Below are 23821 nucleotides of genomic sequence, written 5' to 3'. Positions count from 1 at the left end.
CATAACCAAAATTTGGCTTAGCTCCCTTTGGCCCCTAACCAAACAGCCCCAAGATCTTTGTCGGTGTAGCAGACTTATGTTGAGCTATTTGGCTATGTCGTAATGAGATTACTTTTGAGAAAAAACCAATCACAATTTTCATGCAAACACTTTTTAGGGGGCACATACTGGCTAAGGCACTAAAGTCTGTTACAGGAGGAGGAGGACAGGGTATCGTCTACAAGGTGTGCCAAGCTTTAGAGATCGTGATAATGAATATCTTCGTCAAGAATGGGTGACACTTTAATAATAGACTTGCTGGTAGTTGGTTGGTTTTTAGGGAGTTTGTGAACTATATTTTGATCCTATTCGGAATGTTCAAAGTTTGCAACATTTTTTAATAAGGAACAGTGCAGAGCCTGTAAACTCTTTTTCATTATTAAAAAAAAGTTCGTTCACAGACAGAGTGCTTCTAGATGCACGCAAACTGTTGTCGTTGAATTTTCAGACCTTTAACCAAGAGGTGTTGCTTGCTGAGTTCATGCGTGGGAATGAACGCTTTAGATCATATTTAGCAAAGCTGACAAGGGACCTCGAGGTTTTTGCCTGAAACAAGCTTCTCATTTTGTAATGAATCTGGTGGCCAGCGATTCAGAATTCAGATAAGTCTACTGGCCTAGTGGTAGTTTTGTTCCAATCTCAAGCACAAAGGCAGCATCTGCACAAAAATGAACATTGTTAACCTCTACCTGTAATGCTAATGTCGAAGTGATGGAACACATGTTTGTATGTATCACTTCCATTCCATTGGCGGAGCTTGACAAGGAATTGAGGAGGGTCACGGGTCAGTAGAGTGAAGGATTAGTATATAGTGAACAAGTAAGTAGTAAAAATTATACTTCCTTCAACAAAATTTTAAAGTAACAGGGGACAAGGCCCCTGTTGGCCCCAAAGAAGCTCCGCCAGTGTATCATTCTATCAACATGTATGAACTGTGAACACATTGGTTTTAGTTTTTTTTAAAAAAAAATAAACATTCATTTTTAGTTCGAAGGTGAAGTTTTGCCTTTACGGCTTAATTTGTCGGATGCCGGAGCCGCGCTAATCAAGACATATTAATCGGTTCTAAAAAAATAAAAAGGTGTAAAGCAGCGCAGTCTGCTAGATCAGAGAACTTGCAGTACATTTCTCTGTTGCAGTTATTTTTTCAACAGCCACCTCTGTTCCATTTCCAATCTCTCACATGTAACTATTTACATCATGCAAGAAAGAGAAAAAAAGGAAGCTAATGTCAAAACAAGCACCATAGCTGACATGCTAAGTGCTAATCTTCAGAAGCTAGAAACAGCAATTTGCTGGCTAGGTCCCATGGATTGCTCCAAGCCATTTCCGTAGTGGCACGGCCACGCCATGGAGCTCAGGAACGCCCTTTCAACCTCTTCTGACGCATTTCTCCTTAGCAAGCACAGAACATACTCCATTACTGCAGCATCACAGGGCAACGTGATCCGGCCATCGTCGCCCGCGAACCCAAACTCCTCCTGAGACATGCTCAGGAGCTCGCCGAAGACCGCCGTGCCGAGGTATGCCAGCGGGACCTCGAACCGCCTGCCGTCGGCAGAGTACACGACACAATGGCCCTTGCCAGCCACTGACGTCGACGTACAGCAAAATCCATGGGTTTCTTTCGCCGGTGTCGACGGTGTGAGCCTCTTGCTCGCGAGGGCCGCCATTCTTTGCCACTTTGCCATTTGGACAAGCCTCTTGGCACTGATCATGGCTGCTTCGATATCCTCCTTTTCTGGCTGAAAGTTCAGAAAATCTTTGTTTGTATCAGGTAGTATTCAACTAGGTGTGATGCTTGACTTGTTGATCGACTGATCAAGTGTTGGTGCGAATCTGGTAGATTTATAAAGGTGAGGAGAAAGAGATGCATGCAGTTCCAGTGCGGCTATCTAATCAGTCTGGCAAGAGACAAGGCCATGAGCACAGAACATGCAGTGTTGCAAGACAAAGCAATGTGGTTTTGTTTGGATTTCTCCGGGCCATCTGTTTGACACTTGTTGGAGCCACTATTAGTAGCGTTATCACAATCTGCTGCCATACTGACCGGCTCTGTCTAAGAGGCATGCCTCATGGGGCCACATGTAAATTGGGTCCAATGTGTCAGGATCAGTTCTGCCTGAGATTATGCGATATGCAATGAGATATCAGATTGAGATACTTCATCTAACAGGTGGCCATGCCCATAACACATTGTATCTGAACGACCAGATTAAGCATGTTCAGCGCTCCACACAACTTGCTCAACAACTTCATATCACTTCTTCAGCTGGTGGTCCATTGAACTACTGGCATCTCATGTGAAGTCCATTTCGTTGCTTCTTCTTTCATGGACCTACAAGATTGCAACTAGGCAACCAGCTGATAATCAGCATTCCATGATAGACAACCAAAACACATAGTTCTGCTCTGAGGCATGTTCATGGCCCAGCCCTCCATATCACCGTGTCCGGATGTGCTATGCATGCTCATATCCTTGCGGCACTGGTCATACACTCATTATTATTTATTGGTCTTCAATCAGGCAACTTGCTTCTGTAGCCAGAGTGCAACTTTCAATTTTATTTGCACTTTTGCAGCATGTCTTCTGATTGAATCTTCAATCCATTTTCCTTGTCTGTATTTTCCTGTGGGGAGTGCCTGGTTTCATTCTGAAAGAAAACAGCTGAATTGTCATGAAACTCTGAAATAGATCCAGATTGATGTCTATTGTAAGCAGTATATCACTGGGATCCAGGAATACCTTGATGTACGAATCACAATACTGAAAATGAGGCAGCTATACTGACTATACAGTAAGCAGTATATGATGTATACATCATTTAGTTCAACGTGGAGGACCTGAACCTCTGAAACAATCACCCAACAAAGAGAACTCGTATTGAAATGCAATCACCCTTGTTCGGAAATTTGCATGTATGACCCTTCTACAGAAAAGGCACATGTAGAGATGGAGCACATAAGGAGCAAAGAAGACTAGGAATGACTCCCCAAACATGTGCTGCTCCAATTGATTGCAGTATCCCTCAACGGTGTAGCACTGCAATGTCAGCTCTGCCAATATCTGATTGCACAACAGCTAGCTGAATTAGTCTGGCCCTCTCAATTCACGTTCGTCCCAATTAACATGGGGTCCTCGTGCCGCTTCCTGGCTAAACCGCTCAGTATGGCTGCATAGGTGGTGCCCAATCCAAGCACCGAAGGCGCACTACGACTGGCTCCGGCAAACACCAAACACTTGGTCCCATCAAAATATGACCCAAAACGTATGCACGTACCATGCTCATGGCCTTGTCCCTTGCCAATCACCTCACTTGACTGGACTCCCTACTATTTCCTTCAGCTATATGTTCATGCTCAAGTGTCCTCTAAACACCACCACTTGCAGCTTCACAGACAAAGCATTGCAAACTCAAATCAGAGCTCTCCAGTCTCTAGCCAGAGAGAAGAAAGAAAGAACTAACCATGATCAGTGCCAAGAGGATTGCTCAGCTGACCAAGAAGTGGCAGAGAATGGCAGCACTCGGAAGGAAGCACCTCACTTGGGGGATGGCAAAGGAAGACGACGAGTGCTGCGCTTCTGTGGCAGGCAAGGGCCACTGTGTGGTGTATACGGCCGACGGGGCACGGTTTGAGGTGCCATTGGCATACCTTGGCAAGACGATCTTCGAGGAGCTCCTGTGGATGTCCCAGGAAGAGTTTGGCTTCACGAGCGATGGGCGGATCACTCTCCCTTGTGATGCCACGGTCATGGAGTACGCCATGTGCCTGCTCAAAAGAGGTGCCTCTGCAGATGTAGAAAAGGCATTCCTGAGCACCATGGCAGTGCCATGCCACTATGCAAGCTGTGTGGCACCATCTGTAGGAGTTAGTCAGCAGGTCACTGTTTGCAGCTCCTAAATGTATGTGAAGTAGATTGGTATAGGTTGTAGGAAAAAAGAAAACTGCAGAGCCCTTTGATCCTGCGAGCAATCAAGGAAGATGGCAAAGTAGCAAGTTAGAGCCATTAGTCTTGTCCAGTTGTTCTTTGTAAATATGCCTCATTGAATTGATAAATAATTAATCAATATACAGGACTTACATTATGAGAAAACAAGTTTCTTCTGCAAAATCTTATCAATTCAGATCCAAAAGTTTACTGTCTGCATGTGGCACAAGACAACAACTGCCATTATCCATTCTGGCTCCTGAGAATCGCATTTCCACTTCAGCTTCCGTAGCAAATCAAGGTGCGGAGTCAAATGATTGAACCAAACCATGCAATTGTCCAGGCGAAATCATTAACGGCCAAGGGAGTTAAGCTTTGGAGAAAGAATAGTTCATGGTGTTTAACCAAAGATGAAACTGTAGAACTCAAGCTTGCAAAATTGCAAATGTTCAGGAGAAATTATGTCTGTGGCAGCCTAACCCCAAGATTTACTGCTTTGCAGAATCATTTTGCTGAAAGCAAGAGATGTCCTGTAATCCAAGTAAACACCCAGGCAACAAATACGGTCTTGCATGGCGACTTACATTACTGCAGTGAAAGTAGGGACAGTAGCCTGGATAGATTCATAGCCTTAGGTCTGAACTTTCGAGCAAAAACTGTCCACGACATGTAAGAAAAAAACCCGGCTGTAGGCCCATTGGAAAATGAACGCAAATATCACAAAATGGTTGTCACATGCCATACAAAATCATGCAGACCATCGGTGGAAACTGAGAAATGGAGTTGTCAGCCAAGTTGCATGATTTGCTGCAATCAGAGCACCGCTCACCAACACCTTGCATGCAACTGCAACAGTAAGTACAGAGTATACACCCAAAAACAGTGAAGTGAACCCTGCTCTGCTTAGCTCCAGACTCTTGCCTCTTGGACCATTCTGCCGTGTCCCCATTGAGGTATTGACGCTGGCTCTTCAGCTATCGCAATCACATCAGTGTTTCAGTCTTTCAGATCAGAAAAGGTAGGGTCCAAAATCATTTAGAAATTATTGCTTTTGAGCAAGCTCAACCAGCTTATCTCCAAACCACTTGATACAGGACACTGAAACTGATAGAAGACCTCCATAAAAGCTAGACCCAGTATGCTTGCACTATGTCTCTGCCCAATTCAGCAGTTGGTACTGCAGTACGTATTTGATTGCTCAACCACTAGTCCACTATCTTTGTCTTCATGGTGCACCAAGTGATGGCCCAGCAAAATCTAATCTGAATCTCGATGTCTACCTTTGCAGCCACCAATGCACATACCAAGCTCATGGCCTTGTCCCCCAATTAGCCTCAGAATAGCAGCTGCACCAAAGCCATGGACCATTTCTTCACCTATATATTCAAGATGTAGCAAGTAAGACACCATCACTACAACCACAAAGTCACAAACTAAGTGCTTCTAAGAACCACCCCTTAGAACCAAGGAGAACCAACCATGATCCATCCCAAGAGGCTTGCCCAATTGGCGAGGAAGTGGCAAAGGCCCAAGACAGCCACCAGAGATGATGATGCATGCTGCACTACTTCACCAGTTGCGGACAAGGGCCACTGCGCTGTGTACACGGCGGATGGGAGGAGGTTCGAGGTCCCATTGGTGTACCTTGGCACAAAGGTCTTCAGTGAGCTGCTGAGGATGTCCCAGGAGGAGTTTGGGTTCACAAGTGACGGCAGGATCACACTGCCTTGTGATGCAGCTTTGGTGGAGTATTTGATGTGCTTGCTCAGAAGAAATGCATCAGAGGAAGTTGAGAAGGCGTTCCTGAGCTCTCTAGTGGTCCCTTGCCATCATTCAAGCTATACAATGCCACCTGTTGTGCTGCATCAGCAATTTGCAGTTTGCAGCTCTTAAAGATATTCAGGATTTTGCGGCTCTTAATGTAACAATTTTGTACTCTAGTGTGAAGTAGTCTGACATAATTTGAACTTCAAAGGAATGAAGGAAATTGTACATTCTCTCAATCTTGATGAATCAGTCAGCAAAATTCCTTGCTGCCACTTTGAGAAAATTGCTATGTGAAGCCCTTTTTTACTCTTGCAAGGCAGAAGTGGACCTAGCTGGAGCCTGGCAAACTAACACCTACAAGCAAAATATATTAAAATTGCTTTTCTTTGAAAAATATATTAAAGTCACGTACTAGAATAGCGAATAGATGTACATTCTATAACCGAGAACAGTCACAATTAGCACACACAGACAATTAGGAGAAAAGTTTGTGTACAATCTACACTTCAAACACAAAATACAAAGGGAATGGCCTGGTAGCATCTATATCAATATCTATATCTATACTTCTATAAAATGCACGAGTTGTGACAAAACCGGATGATCTTCACCGTCCACCCGAGTTGATCAAATGGTCACCATATAAAGATTCTTCCCATTCCTTCTTCCAAAAATACATTTAATCTCCCATTATTTACCTTACACACATAGACGTCCAATATTTGTCTTTCATATATTCCAAAAAGATATTCAATCTCTCATTATTTGCATTTCGTATCTAGATGTCTAATATTTGTCTTCCATATATTCACTATCAGGTTTATCAAGAGGGTACGATGTCTCTCGCACTTCGCCTACAGCGCTAGCTTTCTGGAGAGAGTGTGCCTACATAGTGTATGCAAATATCTCTTTTGTTATGTTATATTCTTTTACTTCTTCATATTGCTATATCCTATATTGATTCCACATGTGTAAAACAGGAGCGCAGTTGCTAGTATATATAAGGTGAAGGAAAATAGTAAAAAAAAATGTACAGAAGCATGAGGGGGCTGCAAATGCTCAAGCCAATTTGCCAAGCATGAGCTCAGGACTTGGCTAAGCTCCAAACAACTTGTCAAGTGCAACCCCTCCACTCACACCCACAGCAATGAAACAACAAGACATGGTCGCAGGTGGTCGAAAGGCCCACAGGAAATTGCAGGAAGACGCAAAGAAATGGGTGCCACATGAGATGCCGTAAGGCAAGCAGACCACCAATAAAAAATGGGATACGGCACTGCTCGGCCAGCTGCTATGATCTAATCAAGGCACTTCTCGTCATGGACTATACTGAAATTAGAGTAAACAACTCACTGTCAAGTACTAAATGGTTCGTACACGCGCAAATCCAAAGGAATGGAGTAGACGCATTGGGGGCACATGAACAAGTAATCTGAGAAAAATTGGCTGATTTGCTATCTACTACCGATTGGGGGGGGGGGGCTATTCGATTTGGAGAACTCACCGGAGCCGATGAGCTGCCTGCCGCGTGGCGCACTCATGCTGGCAATACTGACGCCGCACCCGACGCCACCGCCGCCAACTAGGGGGCGCCCGACGGACTCAACAGCGCTGGTCGGCTGGCACACGAGGGACCACTCAGAGGTGGCCGCTTCCGGCGGCGGCGGAGGCGTTCATGCTGCGGCAGCCGGCAGGCAAGATCAAATGGTGGCCGTGAATGACCCCTGTGGGCCCGACGGTAATGCAGGCTGACGCGTGGGTCCTACCGGGGAAGACTGAAACCCGCTCTGCCGTTCTCGATCTTGACCGCGAGAATCTGATCGGACGGTCTTCTTGAACCCTGGTTGGATAATCATGATTCATTTTTCGGGGGTTCCAAACGGCGATACAGGGCGGTCCAAGGGTCCATACGCAAAAGTCCCAAACTGCTATGCCACGACGCGATCTCGAACCCCCGATCTTGATCTGATGGTTCAAAATTTGCCTATGAGCAGGCGGATGGTTCTCTTTAGTTTTCTCTGCCAGCGCCACCGCCACCGGCGAATTCGCTGAGTTCCGCCGCCGACATCCTCTCTGTTAGATAAGGATGAAGAGTGTATGAATGTAGGATCATCCATTCCATAGCCCAAAGTGCAAGTGGCCAAGTTAGGATCTATTTATTTCAGCTAAAGATTCTAAAAAGCAGCTTATAAAAATTAAATTGTGAAAAACTGGATTGTAAAAAGCTAAATTATGAAAAGCTTTTAGGTTGTAGATTCTAAAAATCTTTGACGAACAATTTATTAAAATGAACTTTCACAATCTATCAAAAGCTAAGAAAAATCAGTTTCTCAGATTCCCACAATCCAACCAGCAGATTTTAAAAAATTATAACCAAAAGTTGTCTGTTTGTTTCAACTTCATATTGTAAAAGTTGAAAGCCACAATTCAAAACTGAAACAAATAAACCCTTAGCTTTTGCCATCAGGGTGACACGACTCCAATGAAATTCCACAAATTATATGAAAAATTACTATTCTCAACTGATCATCTATATTGTGATCTTGTCGTGCAAAGATGATGATCAGTATTATTTTTAGCTGGCTCCATCCTGCAAAAGGCAAATATATAGTACGAGACATCCAAACTCTAGACTACTAGACAATGACCATTTTTTCCTTAACACTCTCCTCTGTCCTGGAAGCATAACGGCGCTGACGATTCATCCTTCTCCCACGTCTCACACGTCCTCGAACTTCCAGGCCATGTCTGCTTCTTTCTACTTTATGCTATACCATGCAACGAGACGAGTTCAGACAGAGATGCATGAAGCGAAGAACCTCGTCTGCTGATTTGCAAAAATTAGTGAGCTTGCAATATATTTCGTACCATTTTCTGTGTTTCCAGAATCTTACATCTGGTTGAACAAAAACGTATATACATCGGGAGCTAATGAGCTATGCACAAACAGCTGATTGCTGCATGAGTCCCATCGATGGCGCCACGCCGCTGACAGTGTGGCAAGGCCTAACCATGGAGCTCAAGAACGCCCTCTCAACCTCTTCAGAGGCCTCTCTCCTAAGCAAGCACATCACGTACTCCATCACCGCGGCGTCACAGGGCAGCGTGATCCTGCCATCGTCGCACGAGAACCCGAACTCCTCTTGCGACATGCTCAGGAGTTCACCGAAGATTGCTGTACCGAGGTACGCCAGTGGGACCTCGAACCGCCTCCCGTCGGCCGAGTACACGACGCAGTGGCCCTTTCCGGCCACCGACGTCGACGTGCCGCACGATCCTTCGGTTTCTTTCGCCGGGGCCAACGTGAGCCGCTTCCTCGCCAGGGCAGCCATTCTCTGCCACTTCCTCGCCATTTGAACAAGTCTCTTGGCCATGATCATGGATGCTTCGATCTCCTCCTTTCTTGGCTTAGAGTTCAGAGAACCTCTGTATCAAGATGTGTTTGTGGTTTGACTGATGAAGTATTGTGCTAATATGATGGATTTATAGGTGAGGGAAAAAGAGAAGCATTCAGTCCAAGTGCAGCTATCAACTCAAGCTGGCAAGAATCAAGGCCATGAGCGCAGAACATGGAGTGTTGCAAGGTGAAGCAGTGTGTGGTTTTGATTAGATCTCGATGGGACCAACTGTTTGGCACTTGTTGGAGCCAATTTTATCGGTATTTGGGTGCTTGGATATCACAAATTCACAATGTGCTGCCATACTGACCTGTTATGTAGTGACCAACAGGCATGCCTCATGGATCATGAGGACCACATGTAAATTGGGTCCAATTTGTCAGGATCAGTTCTGTCAGTGATTGTGCGATGTGATACCAATTATTATTTCTGATGTCCTATTGAAATATCTGAAGTCTGAAAGTTTTTCCGCCCATAGCACATTGTTTCTGAACGACCGGATTACGCATGTAGTTGAGCGGTCCAAACAACTTGCTCGACAGCTTCATATCGCTTCGTATAAACAAAAGTTAAAATGTATGTTAGTTCATATGTGATAAAGTAATTGACAATGATGTTAATTTGATTTGATGATTTTAAGATTGTATAGGTATAATTTGCACTATAATTATGATCGTAACTAATCAAAATTGTAAAGAAAATAGAATTAACGTGTTTGTCTCTAAGTCTAGAAAAATTATACATATCGAATGATCTACTGCTGAAGAAAATGAACTCGCCGGATAATCCGGCGTTCATATGTAGTACACGCCAGAGCATTTTAACGAAAAAACAAAAATTGAAGTACACGTCGGACAGTCTGGCGCTAGGTGTCAGTTAACGTTGGAGCTTTTTTTCAAAGAGATTGTAAACTAACTCTAGCGAACTTGTATACGCCGGATGATCCGACGTTGGGGAATATGTACGACGGATGCTTCGTTGGAGTAATTTTTTCAAAGAGGGTGCAAAACAGGTTTCGGCAAGAATGAATACACCAGATGGACATGCAATGCGTATGAATACACATCGGACTATTTTTTACAGAGAGGATTTCAGGTGGTCTAGTCTACTGAGTTGAACACGCCGGATGGTCCAGCGCTCAGGAGGAGTGAACATCGGATCATCCAGCGTTCATGATTTTTCAGAGATGTTTCATTTCTGCAGGGATTTTGATTTTGTCTAATTTTTTATAGAGTTAAATGGTGTTAAAAGTACATATTTACTTGTCTTATGGTGTGTAGGTGATGAATGCAACTTGACGACCGATGACAAGAAGATCGAGCTAAGTGGGGAGCTTAGTGTCGAACGATCACAGGAGTCGGGCGAAGTCAAGGGTGATCCTAGTTGTGCATGTGGAAGTCAGGCAAAGTTTGTGAAGGTGAATGAAGACGGCGTACGTATTGACAAAGTCAAGCGAATGGGATACCGGTGTAAGTGATAAGGCGGCCTGAGGTATCAAGAGAGGGACTGACTTGTCAGCGGTAAAGATCGCCAGACGGAACGCACGTGTTGTCATCAGGATGCTTGCATAAGGTGTATGCATCATGCTTTGAGAAGCGTGCAACACGGTTTCCCAGTTTGGCCGCAAAAACCGTGGGAGGATCAAGTGCACGTGGTATCATCACGAAGCTTGTGGCGAGATGAGACTAAGTCATGAAGGCACCATGACCATGCGGTTGACAAAGAAAAATTCAGATGAAGCTGCCATGTGGTAGGTGGGAGTGTATTATAAGTGAAGGACAGTTTAGAGATATGATTGCTTAAGGGTTAAGCACTATTGCTTTTGAGAGTTTTGAGAATCTTTCACTTGTGTTATGTGGAGAGAGAGAGGGAGTGATACTTAGTCTATGTTTATGTGAGAGTTTTTATGAGAAATATTTTGTAATGTGTCAAAAGAGAGTGTTCCTCTAAGTTTAATGAAGAGGGTGTTTTTTATATGTTTAAGTTCATCTACTTCTAGTCTTCTGTTTTTGGATATCTTGTTTTCGTGCATGTTTTGGTGTTTCCTTGCTGATTTTCGTTTTCTTTGAGATCAGCTTTGTTTTGGATCGTGTAAAAGATGTTCTTGTTGCTAGAGGGTGGATCATGTCATATAAGTTGGACTTGACCCATCCTAGCCCGCTACATCCATCAACTTAAAAAATCCCTTCTTTCGGTGATCGGATCTTTTGTGTTTAGACGTTTTTTGTCAAGTTGTTTAATTCCTTGTACTATGACTCTTAATATGACTTTAACCGGATCCTAGTGTTCACATTCATCTAAGATGAGCGTTGGTTTTGAAAGTTTTATATTTGTTCTTGTCTCTCTTGATTTCGTATGTGGTTTTAATGTGCGCTGGGTTCAAAAATAGAAGAAAACTATCAATTTAAAAAAAAATCTGTTAAGACGTATATTCATCCACTCTAATCACTTATCTTGATCCTACAGCTTCTTCAGTTTGTAGTCTGCTGTGCTACGAGCACTATCATGTGGACTCCATTTCGTCGCTTCTTCTTTCAGTTCTCTGCATGGACCTACAAGATTGCAACTAGGCAACTAGGTGGAAACAAGTACATGATAGACAGCCAAGAAGACATGGTTTGGCTCTAAGACATCACCCATGGTATCCATATCACCGTGTCCGGACTCTGGACATGCGAAGCTCACGGCTTGTGTTCCCAACTTCCCATATACTAGCAGTCCTGATATTATACTCATATTGGCTCTCAAATCTGGTAGCATGCTCCTGTGTGCAGAGTACTAACCTCAGTTTTATGGCACTCTTGCAACTTGTTATCTGATTCAATCCTTGTTTCCTTGTCTGCATTTTGCAGTGGGCAGTCCCCGATTTTCACTCTGAATGAAAGCAGCTCAATCCTCATCATCCGACTCTGACATAGGACCAAAGTTGATGAATCTAATGCAATCTATATACGGTTAGAATTGGACAAAGTTTTAACTTCACAGTATCTTGATGTACGGATGTGATGCTATAAATAATTAGCGTCAAAAATAAATATGATATTGAAAATAAGGCCAGATATGATGCATAATTGCATACAGCAGCGTTTAGTAAAGCGCGGAGGACCAGATCTTCAGAAACAATCACCCTTCTTTGGAAATCTGCATGCATGAAACGGAGTACACAATTTATCTTTCCTCGCGAGACTGGAAAAGACTAGTGAAACATGTGCTACTCCAACTGATCGTTTGCAATGTTAGAAAGTGGCGTTGCACTGAAAAAACAGCATTCCCAGAAACACAGAATAGGGTCCTGGAACTGGAAGCCAAATCATCCAAAAATGATAGCTACCTGATGAACGCTGGACAAAAGGGAATCCCACCATGGACGACGTCGGCTCTGCCAATATCTGATTGCACAAGAGCTAGCTGAACTAGTATGGCGCTCACACTTCACGTTGGCCCCGATTAACATGGGGTCCTCGTGCCTCTTCCTTGCCACACCGCTCAGCATGGCTCCACGGGTGGTGTCCATTGTCCAATCCAAGCACCGAAAGCGAGCCACGAATGGCTCCGGCACGCGCCAAACACTTGGCCCCCGTATTCTCATGACCTTGTCCCTCGCCGATCACTTCCCCTTCAGCTATATATTCACGGTCAAGTGATCTCCGAACAATCACCTGCAGCTTCACGAACAAAGCACTGCAAACTCGAGTCACAGCTCTCCAGTTTCCCCTCAGAAGGAAGCAAGGAACAAGTGAGCAACTAACCATGATCAGCGCCAAGAGGATCGCTCAGCTGGCCAAGAAGTGGCAGAGGACAGCGGCGCTCGGGAGGAAAAGGCTCACCTGGGTGGCGGCGGCGGCGAAGGGAGCCGCCGGCGAGTGCCGCGCCTCCGTGGCGGGCAAGGGCCACTGCGCGGTGTACACGGCAGACGGGGCGCGGTTCGAGGTGCCACTGGCGTACCTCGGCACGGCGGTCTTCGCGGCGCTCCTGCGGATGTCGCAGGAGGAGTTCGGCTTCGCGGGCGGCGATGGCAGGATCACGCTGCCCTGCGACGCCGCGGTCATGGAGTACGCCATGCGTTTGCTCCGGAGAAGCGCCTCTGCCGAGGTGGAGAAGGCGTTCCTGGGCACCATGGCGATGCCATGCCACTACGCAAGCCGTGTGGCGCCATTTGTAGGAGCTTGCCAGCAGGTCGCTGTTTTCACTGCAGCTCCACTGCTCCAGTGAACCTATAGTTTCGGTGTAGGTAGAATCCCAGAACAAAGATAAGTGTTGTTCAGAACAGTCTGTTCTTGTTCTTTGTACATATGTTTTTCTGCTGAGATCCAGAGACAAACGATTTATCATATTTTTAGGACTTAGATTACGAGGCAACAAAGTTCCTTCTGGACAATTGTCTGGCTTCAAATCTGAAAGGTTACTGCACGTGGCACGACGTAAAAGCCATGGACAACTGCCATTCCCTGCTCCAGCAGAACCAAAACATGCATCGTGCCTCCGCCCATCCACACTGAATTCCCAGCGAAATCTCAAACGAACAAGGGGATTGAGAATTGAGATGTGGAGCAAGACCAGTCTCTGGTGTTATAACCAAAGATGAAACTTTAAATCTGCAGGGACTATACGGCCAGCCAAATTGCAAGTCGTCAACATGTCATGTACTTGCTTCATTTTTCAGCCCATGTCTCCTGGTCTGTATTTAGTAGTAGTACTTTGGGAGTAAGCTGAATCCTCATTGTCTGATAGCTCTGAGAAACAGATCAAAAATCATATGCTATTGCAGTACAGGGATGTTTTTTGCGAGGTGCAAGATTCTGACATGAGGTGACTACCAGCCTGAGCACAGACTGCAGAAACAGTTCGAATTGTCTTTTCAAATAATCTATATACCTGAACAATACAAATAGCAGCAGTTTGAATCGACAAATTCTTCGGCTCGGCGAAAGAAGATACACTAGAGAAGCATTACAACCTACTTAATATGTGATACATTGTTGTACAGAAGTGGAAAGAATGTAACATAGTGCCCCTGATCTTTATGCTGCACTACGGAAGCTTTGGCAGACTTGAGTGCCTCGAAGCGTTCCGTAAGCGTTTCATAATCAAGGAATATCTGGATGAACACGAGAATGAAGATTCGCCTTTGGCAAATCAGGCAAACCATGATTCGGTTCTTCCTCATCAAGCGACGGTTTCCTGAATAAGGCTCTCTTGTAGGACTGTATATCCACATCATTTTCATCCTGTGTCTCTGAACACAGTCCCTCAGAATCATCAAATTTTATTTCTGATTACCATCACATCTGAGCATTAACCAACTGAAATATCAACAAATTTGTTCTGAACTTCATCTGAAAAATCAACTAGCTTGTTCTGAACCTTTTTTTTTTTTTTAAAGAACGTTCTGAACTTAATTTGTACTTGAATATGCAAACATACAGCATAGGCAACCTGTAGCTGAACCCTAATAGACTCCACTTTAGTAGCATCCCCACCACTTTGTTTTCAAACCTTGAAACTTGAATAGGTCCAATGTGTGGACTTGCTTAGAAAGCTTTGGCAGACTTGAGTGCCTCGAAGCGTTCCGTAAGCGTTTCATAATCAAGGAATATCTGGATGAACACGAGAATGAAGGCTCGCCTTTGGCAAATCAGGCAAACCATGATTCGGTTCTTCCTCATCAAGCGACGGTTTCCTGAATAAGGCTCTCTTGTAGGACTATATATCCACATCATTTTCATCCTGTGTCTCTGAACACAGTCCCTCAGAATCATCAAATTTTATTTCTGATTGCCATCACATCTGAGCATTAACCAACTGAAATATCAACAAATTTGTTCTGAACTTCATCTGAAAAATCAACTAGCTTGTTCTGAACTTTTTTTTTTTTTTGAAAGAACGTTCTGAACTTAATTTGTACTTGAATATGAAACATACAGCATAGGCAACCTGTAGCTGAACCCTAATAGACTCCACTTTAGTAGCATCCCCACCACTTTGTTGTCAAACCTTGAAACTTGAATAGGTCCAATGTGTGGACTTGCTTAGAAAGTTCTGCAGTAACCGCTTTGTAGAAAAAACTGGATGGAGACCCAGCGAGCGTTGCTGCGGAAGTTTTCATGGTAATAATATAGGTAAAATGAGTAAATAATTCATATTGCAAGTTGCAAGCAAGTACATCCTGGAGTAGCTCTAAGATTTAACAGAGACATTATGGTTACATGCATGTCAGGATTTGTTCAAATTATACTATCCAGACAACGAAGCTTTGTAGTATAATTATCATTGAGCCAGTCCTATAGCCACTCACTAAGGTGGCACAGATGATACAAGAAAGGAAAAGGGAGGTAGTACAGGCGTGAAAGACATATTACGCAGCAAGAACAAGTTATAGGTTGACATCTTTGAGATTCTGGCATCAGAAAGATGGATGGAATCAATTATAACTATTCAGGGATCAAGAATAAATCCAACCTTTGTTGGCATCATAAATTTATAGTAACAGTTTAACTGGGACACCACAGTATTACCTGGTTTACTGCTTATCTACACTCGAAAACATGCATTGCCATCTCCGAATTGTTCGGCCGCCGCCGCCGCCGCTCGCTTTTGTGTTTCCGTTCGAGGCAGGGTTTGTGTTGTGAATTCAACTCACCCTAGGCCCTAGGGGTCATGGAGAATAAATCCCACTTTATTTATGTCTATTTATCCAATGCAATCTGTAACTATTTATCCAATTCATCTTAGCGGGTGTAGATTTTTAAAGTTGACCGATTTTTAAAGTTGACCAATTCTTCTGCTAATTAATTGAAACTTTTCTAAAAAGTTTGATTTGATTTGGGAATGAGTACACGAAATATCAATTTTCACTTCTTCGTGTACAAATAGTTTTGGTTCACCTAATATCAAATCTACCATTAGCACACCAAGTAATTTGACAAAAGATTAAAATAGTACAAAATGAAGCCTAGTGGCCTTTTTTATTATTCACAACCACAATCTAAAAAATTAGGTAGTAAGCAATAAATGCTTGCTTACTACCGGGTAAGAAGCACTGTGAGAGGAGGTCGTAACAAAAATACGGTCTTATGGCTATTGCCGGCCATATACAAATAAAATATATTATCTCTGACTTAGTACTGTTTACAAAGAATAAAGAAAGCAATGTGTTTGGTTGTTGCCTTCTAGTACGAAGTGCTCAACTTCTTTCTACAAAACAGAGGCACATCAAAAATTAAAAAGTAGCTCTATATTTCATCAAACACTACTACATGAAATGATCCCTCCAACAGAGATTTCATGACCTTGCTGAACCAAGTTTCCCTAAACCAACATCCTGTCAATGCTAGCCAAAACTCTCCTACTACTCAATTCCCCACAACTTTTCCCCTAATCTCAGTTCTCCCAATACTCAGCACCTAATTTCAGAACTTCCACCTTTTTGATCCTTATGGCAACTATCATCCATATAGTCATTCTCCTCTAAGCTTTCATGGTGTTCAGCAGCAAAGGAATTGGTTAAAATCTACTCCAATCATGTTTCAAAGTTTCGAACCTCAAGAAAGTTTGGTGCACTCACCAAAACAAGAGTTTGGAGCTGCAACCAACACTTCTTCCCATGGATCAGAATCAACCTCTCCATGCCCTGTAAGACAGCAAGAGAAACAGTCGGTTAACATCGAAGATTCAAGTGAGAACAATGAAGAGGGAGGAAGGAGAGGGACACACATCAACTGGACTAAAGAGGAAAACCTACTACTACTTAGTTCTTGGTTGAACAACTTTGTTAATCCCATAGATGGCATCGACAAGAAGTCAGGATACTATTGGATGAAAAACTATCAGACATACTTAAAACTATTGAACAAAGACACTTCAAATTTTAGTGAAGCAAAATTGAACAAAGATACTTCAAATTCTAGGGATTAACAACTCTGTTAATCCCTAGACTAGTTAGCTAAAGAAATTATTGAGTACTAAATGAGCAACAACTAATGTATCGTGCAATATTTATATTACTTATATTAGAGTAATTGTTGAGGATTAAATGAGTAGTAAGTAATTAAATTGAAGCTCAGATTAAAGCGCAACTACAAGCACAACTAGCCGGTGCCTCTAATCAACGTGGGGGCTACAAACGGAGTTGCATCAATAGAGATCACGATGGTGACCACAATAGATTGTTTGCTAAATATTTTTTAGATAATCCTCTGTACACCAATGATCAGTTTCGTAGGAGATTTCACATGAGAAGGCATCTACTTTTGCGCATTGTTGAAGCTCTTGGTGTTTGGTCTCCATATTTTCGTCTTAGATGAGATGCATTTGGCAAGGTGGGGCTATCACCGCTACAGAAATGCACAACTGCCATCCGAATATTGACATATGGTTCACCAGCTGATCTAATGGATGAATCTTTTGGGGTTAAAAAAGAACAACAATGGAGTGCATGATCAATTTTGTTTAAGGTGTGAGACATATATTTGGTCAGTAGTATCTTTGCAGACCCACTGAAGAGGACATTCAATGTTTACTTCAATTAGGAGAGGCATATGGATTTCCTGGCATGTTGGGTAGTATTTACTACATGCATTGGGAGCGGCAACATTGTCAGGTTGCATAGAAGGGTCAATTCACATGTGGCGATTATGGAGTATCCACTATCATGCTTGAAGCAGTTGCCTCTGTGACATATGGATTTGGCATGCATTTTTTGATGTTGCTGGTTCAAACAATGACATCAATGTGTTAGGCTAGTCACCATTGTTCACCGAAGTGCTACAAGGAAGAGCATATGTTGTTCAGTTTATGGTTAATGGAACAAAATATAACATGGGATACTATCTAGCTGATGGTATTTACCTAGAGTGGGCAGCATTTGCCAAAACAATCACCAAATCTCAAAGTGATAAGGCTAAATTGTATGCAAAGCGTCAAGAATCAGCAAGAAAAGATGTTGAACGGGCTTTTGGGGTTTTACAGAAATGTTGGGCCATCATACGTCATATCTGCAAGTTTTTTGTGAAAGGGAAGAACTTGCAGATATTATGTGTGCATGTGCTATTTTGCACAATATGATAGTTGAGGACGAGAGAGACTCCTATGGGATACCCGATGACAAACATATGAATAAAGGCAATTTTCCACTCAAATAGCAGGACTTGACAAGGGCCCAATCTATGAATTTACATAGGTCCTTGAGAAAAAAATATGGAAATTCGTGATCGAGCAACCCATCGACGTCTCAAGGAAGATTTGATAGAGCACATATAGCAAATTTTGGTTGTCAGCAACAACAAAATTGGAGTCTATTAGTTAATCATTAAATTTAGAGTTTACATGTTTACTTCAGTACTTGTATTTGTAACTGAGATTTACTACTTAGTCATTTCAGTAGAAGTATATACTTAGTACACCATTCATCCCTTAAGCACTGAAGCATAAGTCCTTTTCAATAGATATATACCTTCTTTAGGTTTTAAAGCAAGTTTAATAATACCTAGTACATGAGATTTTGATGTTAACAATAAATAAACCCTAAATACTACACACACGAATGAACAATTGGCAAAAGGACAAAAGACAATAGAAATACTAAAATAATATTGTAGACTATCACCTTATTATACAACCACAACAATCACATGACGATGCACAGATGTACCACTATCTCACAGCATGAGTACTCGCACACCAAAAAAAAAAATCATGAGTCAACCAGCCGGCAGACAACATGCACGACCAAGAGGCTAGCTAAGCTTATCGATGGTCCAATCCTGCCGATTTGTACCGACACCTGCAGCAGCTGCTTGAATCGCTTGGCCCTCTTGCTCATCTTCTCTCTGCTTCGATAGGCCTGAGAAGCCCCCATCCAGAGTACATGGCCGCGAGATGGGGACGGGACCAGCGAGCACGATTCACCAGGCGATAGGGGTGCACACGGCGAGGGTCACCAATGCGACAACTGTCCAGTCCAACGGTGCTCGTTGGCTTGCACATGCTCAGCACCCAAACACGATGGCCAGCCTGGTTGAGACCCAATTTGAGAGAGGGACTAAGATCCGACAAGGAGGACAGGAAAGCACACCTCGAAGAGAGCAGCAATGGGGGGACGGGGACATGGACGGGGACGGCGAGCGAGATTGACAAGTAGAAGGGGGAGGAGATTGGCGAATTTAAACCTGCAGCGGTGAGAGCGAGGTGGAATCGAGGGAGGAATTGGGGATCGAGGAAGCTTCTCACGGGATCGAGTTGCAGGAGGTTGGGGATGGGCGATTTTTTACTCCAGACAGGCCCACTTTATTTCTCACCGCATTGTGAACATCGGTCACAACTAATACTGCTGATTATGGGTCCCACTCTTCTTACCGACCTGAGCAAGATACATTGCCCTTGCTCTAACCATTATAGTAGGTCGCTACTATTGCTGAGCGGTTTCATTTGTTCTATAGTTTAGTGAAATTGTTTTAGTGCCACTATTGTCTGTTATTACATTATTGTTCCTACTAGATGGAAATCACGATCCCTAAAATGTAAGTAGAAGTTGCACTTATATTTAAATCACGGCCCATTGATGTAGTTTTGTATAATATCATGGCAATGTTTTACGAAGCACCAGAACATACATGAAGTGTTTCGTCAAACATAATGAAATTTACAGGCACTGAAGGAATGACTTCCAGCCATAAGAATATTGCAACCAAAAAAAATTAGAATTGCCATTCCAAATTCTCTATATACCTGAACAATGCATATCCGGTGGCAGTTTGAATCAATAAATCCTTCAACTCGGTAAATCAAATGCACTAGAGAAGTACGTCTACAGCCTCTTAATATGTGATATAATGTTGTACAGAAGTAACAAGAATATAACACAGTACGCCTGCTCTTTATGTTGCACTATGGAAGCTTGCCGGACTTGAGTGCCTCGAAGCGTGCAGTAAGAGTTTCATAGTCAAGAGGCATATTTGGATGAACACGAGCATGAAGGTTCGCCTTTGGCAAATCAGGGAAATCGTGATCCGGCTCTTCCTCTTCAGGGTGACGGTTTCCCGGAAAAGGCTCTCTTGTAGGAAGGGGTGGCCTTTCTACGGACTGTATCTCCACATCATTTTCATCCTCTGTCTCTGAACACAGTCCCTCAGAATCATCAAATTTTATCTCTGAGTGTACCTTCCGAGCAGCACGGCTGTTCCTTTTGCGTGTCTTCTTAGCATCCAAATCCACAAGATATGTGTCTTTATCTTCTATGTGGTTCGATCCACTGAAGCTTCCTGTGCTGGATGCTTTCCCTCCATCGAGCTTTAGTTCATCAAAAGCATCCACATCTTCTTTCCTGGATGATCTACTTGAGTTGCTCATTGACTGTCTCTTGCAGGGGTGAGTGAATTCATGAGCCGAAGTTTTGCCACCTTCAACTTGATCAGATGAATTGTTCTTATAGGCAAGATCAGCTGCAGCCTTGGCGGCAAATGCTGCTCTCTCAGCAGACTCTGCAGCTGCTCGAGCGGCCGAAGCAGCATCTTTGAATTGCATAGTGCCACCGTTATCATATTCATCATCAGAATATCTAGAGCTACACAAAAGAGCAAGAAGACATGCATTAGGAACGAATGTTACTACAAATCTTCATCATTTATATGGTTACATGTCTAGGAGAACTGAAACCTGAAGTCAGCAGGATTTGGTGTCACAACGTGTGGTGCCAGAGTAATCTTAACAGGCATGTTGGAAGCTTCAACAAATGTACTTGGTCCTTGCTGCAAAGAAGTTAAACCCTATTAGCTCAAGGCATCAATCATGAAAAATAGAAGTATGCATAAGATAATTTCAGTAACACATACAATCAACTCTTCAGGAGGTTTTAGAAGCTCCTGCTCACTCTCAGTGGTATCCCAATCAATCTGATGCTCCTTCGCTATATCCTTGAGAACTTTCAGCTTAGTTTGCCCAGAAGGCTTCTGAACTGACAGCTTCTCAATTAGCTTCAAAAGGGGATCAAGTTCAGAATTGAGACTAACATACATAGGCAATAGCGACAATTGAATGATTAATGATTTTGAAAAAAAAATCCCATGCTTACAAGATTATTAACTGCAGCATCTGGCCGTAGGTCAACAGCAGCGGAAACGAAATCTTTACCGTACTTCTTTTCAAAAATGTCACGCATCCGAGTGAGTTCAGGTAGCTCAGAGCACCTTGGAGCTGCAAATATCAAACTGCAGATGCCTTCTTTTAGATCTGCTGGACATTCCCTGAAGAAAAGGTTGGCCAAAGAGGTAGCAAAAGATTAGGACCTTCTTTTTCCCTGGTCTTGCGAACTGATAATTTTGAAAACAAGGAAAGTTTGCAAAGTACAAACTTCTGCTTTGCAATGATGGGAAGGCGTGTGACAATCAGCTCACAGAACAGTTCAATGATCTCGTTTGCTGCCATAAAGTTCTGTTCTCTAATTACATGCTCAACCTGCAAAATCGTCAAATGCATCAATAAGAAGATATTTGATGGTATACCCTTTTTTTCATTTCTATCCTAATTTTGCAAGAAATAGGATGCAAATAATATAGATCCAAAGGAAATTCATGTGAACATTGTACTTTTGCATAGGTTATAGTCAAGAGAAGGAATTGGAGTACTCTTTTTTTGGTAAAAAAAAATGGAATATTCATAACCTACCAGATTTTCTGCACAATTACCTAAGGGCTAAACATCAGGGTGTGACCACTGTTCAGTGAGAAGTCAAAGCAAGATTTCTTTTTTCCTAAATATGGCTTTGCTAAGGAAATTAAATCATAATCAAGGACTTTCCCTATATGAAATGGTTTTTTAGGGACTTTCCTTATATGAAATGGCTTAATTGCCAAATGAAAGAGGAAACGTCATATTTAGGGCAATTAATCTCTTCCAATCAAAGTTTTTCGAATCTGACGTCGTGCCACGTCATGTAGCATGTTAGGAGCCGTCAGATTGCACAAGTGTTTAATCTGGATCGACCATCGGAGAGAGCAGGAGGAGGCTGACGTCGGGTGTCTCAATCTGGTTTCTCGCTCGCCGACCTCCTCCCCGCGCACCCCCCGCCGCCACTTCCCGCCGCACCTCCCGCCGCCACTTCCCCTGCACTCACCGCTTCGCCTCCTCTGCCCCCCCCCCCCCCCCGCTCTTCCTTCCTTGGCGCACCGGCTTCCCACAGCGCGACGGCCGCCTACCTTCTTCCCCGCGCACGGCCGCCGCCACCTCCCCGCCACGGAAGGAGCAACGGGCAGGGGAGCGACCGTGCCTGCCCGTGGAATGAGCGTCGGAAGGCATGCGGCGCATGGACGAGCCCGGCCACGGGGTGCCCGGCTTCCCGAAGCACTGTGCCGCAACCGCTGCCCCCTTGATCCAGCTCGCCGCAGGCCCAGCCGCCCCGCGAGCCAGGAGCTTCGCCACCGCTTGCCCCCGTGCGCCACCAACATCCGCCTCCCCCGTCATCGGTACTGCCACTTAAGAAAGCACGACAGCCGCCGTCATGTCGGGGAACGCCGATTCGCCCCGACCCCGCCCCACGTTCTCCGCGCTCCTCGCCATCTCCGGTTCTCCGGTCGCCTCGCATACCCGTGCTCCGGCTCCACCGACTCCTCGCCAGCGCGTTGCGCCGCTCCTAGGCCTCTCTAGCCCCGTCGACACCTTGCCCTCTCGCTCGACACCCTCTCGGCGTCTCCGGCCCAACCGCCGCCCAACGTTGCCGCGCACCATTTCTTGTATAGGCCTCAGCACCGCAAGATTAACAACGGAGCACACGCACGGCTTCCTATTTGAGAGATCCCCATCTCAACCTCATAGAAAGCTCTCAATCTTTACTGATGGAAACAGCAGCAACCCCGATTTCTCCGACGAACTAGATGTGTAATTGATGCACACAAACGAACAAACTGAAACTGCTGGTGACGAGTGCTTACCCTGATGCGCGCGGTATCATCCTGGCGGTCGCGGAGGAGCGCAGCGATGTCGCGGCGCATCTGGCGCACCTGCGCCTCCCGCCGGTTCCGCAGCAGCTTCATCCGCGCCGCGGCCATCCGCGCCTCCGTCTTGCTGCCACGAACGTCGAGACCACACCCTACTCAGTCGCGTCCCATCGCCACAAAAGGGGGGGGGGGTGGGGGGGGGAAGAAGAAGAAGAAGAAGAAACACACAAAACACGCACGGCGCGTACCACTTGGAGGCGCTGAAGGTGCGGCGGAGCAGCACGGCGGCGACCGCGGCGCCGGCCAGCCGCCGCAGCGCGCGCGCCGGTGACTTGGATTCGCCCGTGTCCATCATCATCGCCATTGCCCTGCCGAGGTGTGGCTGCGCGCGCGAGGCCTTGGGGCTCGGAGACCTTGGGGTTTTGTTGCGTTTCTTCTTGCTCCGCTCCGCACTGGGCTGCCCAACGGTCACCTTGACTCAGACAGATGAGAGAGATGCTCCTCGACGAGGTGGTGGTGGGCCCGCAGTGACAGAGAGGCGGAAAGGTGCTTGCCGCGTTGTCCGGACCGGTGCTGCCTCAGTGGCTGACGCACGGTTTGTGGGTCCCACCCGTCGGTAGCAGGAGCGGTGTGGTGGTGGGGTCCAGCGAGTTTCCCGTTGAGGCTCGAGGCGTGGGAATCGCCCATGAGGGCGTGGGCCCTGTCTTGGTCCTGGGCTTGGGCCTGGAGAGAAATTTCTTTTGTGATTGGGCCCAGAT

The 23821-nt window shown here is 44.7% G+C and overlaps 5 protein-coding genes and 1 pseudogene across 6 annotated transcripts; 2 read left to right on the top strand and 4 right to left on the bottom strand.

The window, feature by feature from the left end:
- Window positions 1–1119: 1119 nt before the first annotated feature.
- On the bottom strand, window positions 1120–4559 carry LOC133902051 (auxin-responsive protein SAUR36-like). Of its 2 annotated transcripts, none has more exons than XM_062343630.1 (3): window positions 4124–4559; window positions 3507–4004; window positions 1120–1784 (listed from the first exon to the last, which is right to left on the bottom strand). In XM_062343630.1, the coding sequence occupies exons 2-3, from the start codon at window positions 3507–3509 to the stop codon at window positions 1311–1313; spliced, it is 477 nt and encodes a 158-aa protein (XP_062199614.1). In that variant the 5' UTR covers window positions 3510–4004; window positions 4124–4559; the 3' UTR covers window positions 1120–1310. The 2 variants fall into 2 exon arrangements, 1 of the variants encoding a protein (XP_062199614.1); XR_009906821.1 differs by having other exon boundaries at window positions 1756–2693; window positions 2786–4004.
- Window positions 4560–5396: 837 nt separating this feature from the next.
- Window positions 5397–5863, top strand: LOC133902050 (auxin-responsive protein SAUR36-like). Its single transcript, XM_062343629.1, has one exon. It carries the CDS (start codon window positions 5450–5452, stop codon window positions 5861–5863), a length of 414 nt encoding a protein of 137 aa, XP_062199613.1. The 5' UTR covers window positions 5397–5449.
- Window positions 5864–8587: 2724 nt separating this feature from the next.
- LOC133901882 (auxin-responsive protein SAUR36-like) lies at window positions 8588–9435 on the bottom strand. Its single transcript, XM_062343417.1, has one exon. It carries the CDS (start codon window positions 9115–9117, stop codon window positions 8674–8676), a length of 444 nt encoding a protein of 147 aa, XP_062199401.1. The 5' UTR covers window positions 9118–9435; the 3' UTR covers window positions 8588–8673.
- A 3377-nt stretch (window positions 9436–12812) lies between these two features.
- Window positions 12813–13347, top strand: LOC133902297 (auxin-responsive protein SAUR36-like). Its single transcript, XM_062343899.1, has one exon. The coding sequence runs from the start codon at window positions 12886–12888 to the stop codon at window positions 13345–13347; it is 462 nt and encodes a 153-aa protein (XP_062199883.1). The 5' UTR covers window positions 12813–12885.
- Window positions 13348–16695: 3348 nt separating this feature from the next.
- Window positions 16696–18397, bottom strand: LOC133902296 (uncharacterized; annotated as a pseudogene).
- A 1378-nt stretch (window positions 18398–19775) lies between these two features.
- LOC133901265 (uncharacterized) lies at window positions 19776–23530 on the bottom strand. The gene is made up of 7 exons (XM_062342566.1): window positions 23312–23530; window positions 23058–23190; window positions 21482–21585; window positions 21203–21374; window positions 20964–21104; window positions 20788–20879; window positions 19776–20695 (listed from the first exon to the last, which is right to left on the bottom strand). Exons 1-7 carry the CDS (start codon window positions 23425–23427, stop codon window positions 20020–20022), a joined length of 1434 nt encoding a protein of 477 aa, XP_062198550.1. The 5' UTR covers window positions 23428–23530; the 3' UTR covers window positions 19776–20019.
- Between the last annotated feature and the right edge of the window lie 291 nt (window positions 23531–23821).

The sequence above is a fragment of the Phragmites australis genome, chromosome 20, assembly GCF_958298935.1.
Source record: "Phragmites australis chromosome 20, lpPhrAust1.1, whole genome shotgun sequence".
Lineage (NCBI taxonomy): Eukaryota > Viridiplantae > Streptophyta > Magnoliopsida > Poales > Poaceae > Phragmites > Phragmites australis.
The sequence above is the reverse complement of the archived record's forward strand: the minus strand, read 5'-3'. Positions and strand labels throughout refer to the sequence as shown.

Excerpts from the sequence above, each read along its gene's own strand:
- LOC133902050 (XM_062343629.1), top strand. The coding sequence starts at position 5,450 with ATGATCCATCCCAAGAGGCTTGCCCAATTGGCGAGGAAGTGGCAAAGG.
- LOC133901882 (XM_062343417.1), bottom strand. The coding sequence starts at position 9,117 with ATGATCATGGCCAAGAGACTTGTTCAAATGGCGAGGAAGTGGCAGAGA.
- LOC133902297 (XM_062343899.1), top strand. The coding sequence starts at position 12,886 with ATGATCAGCGCCAAGAGGATCGCTCAGCTGGCCAAGAAGTGGCAGAGG.
- LOC133901265 (XM_062342566.1), bottom strand. The coding sequence starts at position 23,427 with ATGGCGATGATGATGGACACGGGCGAATCCAAGTCACCGGCGCGCGCG. Across the intron at positions 21,375-21,481 it reads CCCATCATTGCAAAGCAGAA|GGAATGTCCAGCAGATCTAA; the intron begins GTTTGTACTTTG and ends CCTTTTCTTCAG. Across the intron at positions 21,105-21,202 it reads ATGCTGCAGTTAATAATCTT|CTAATTGAGAAGCTGTCAGT; the intron begins GTAAGCATGGGA and ends CCCCTTTTGAAG.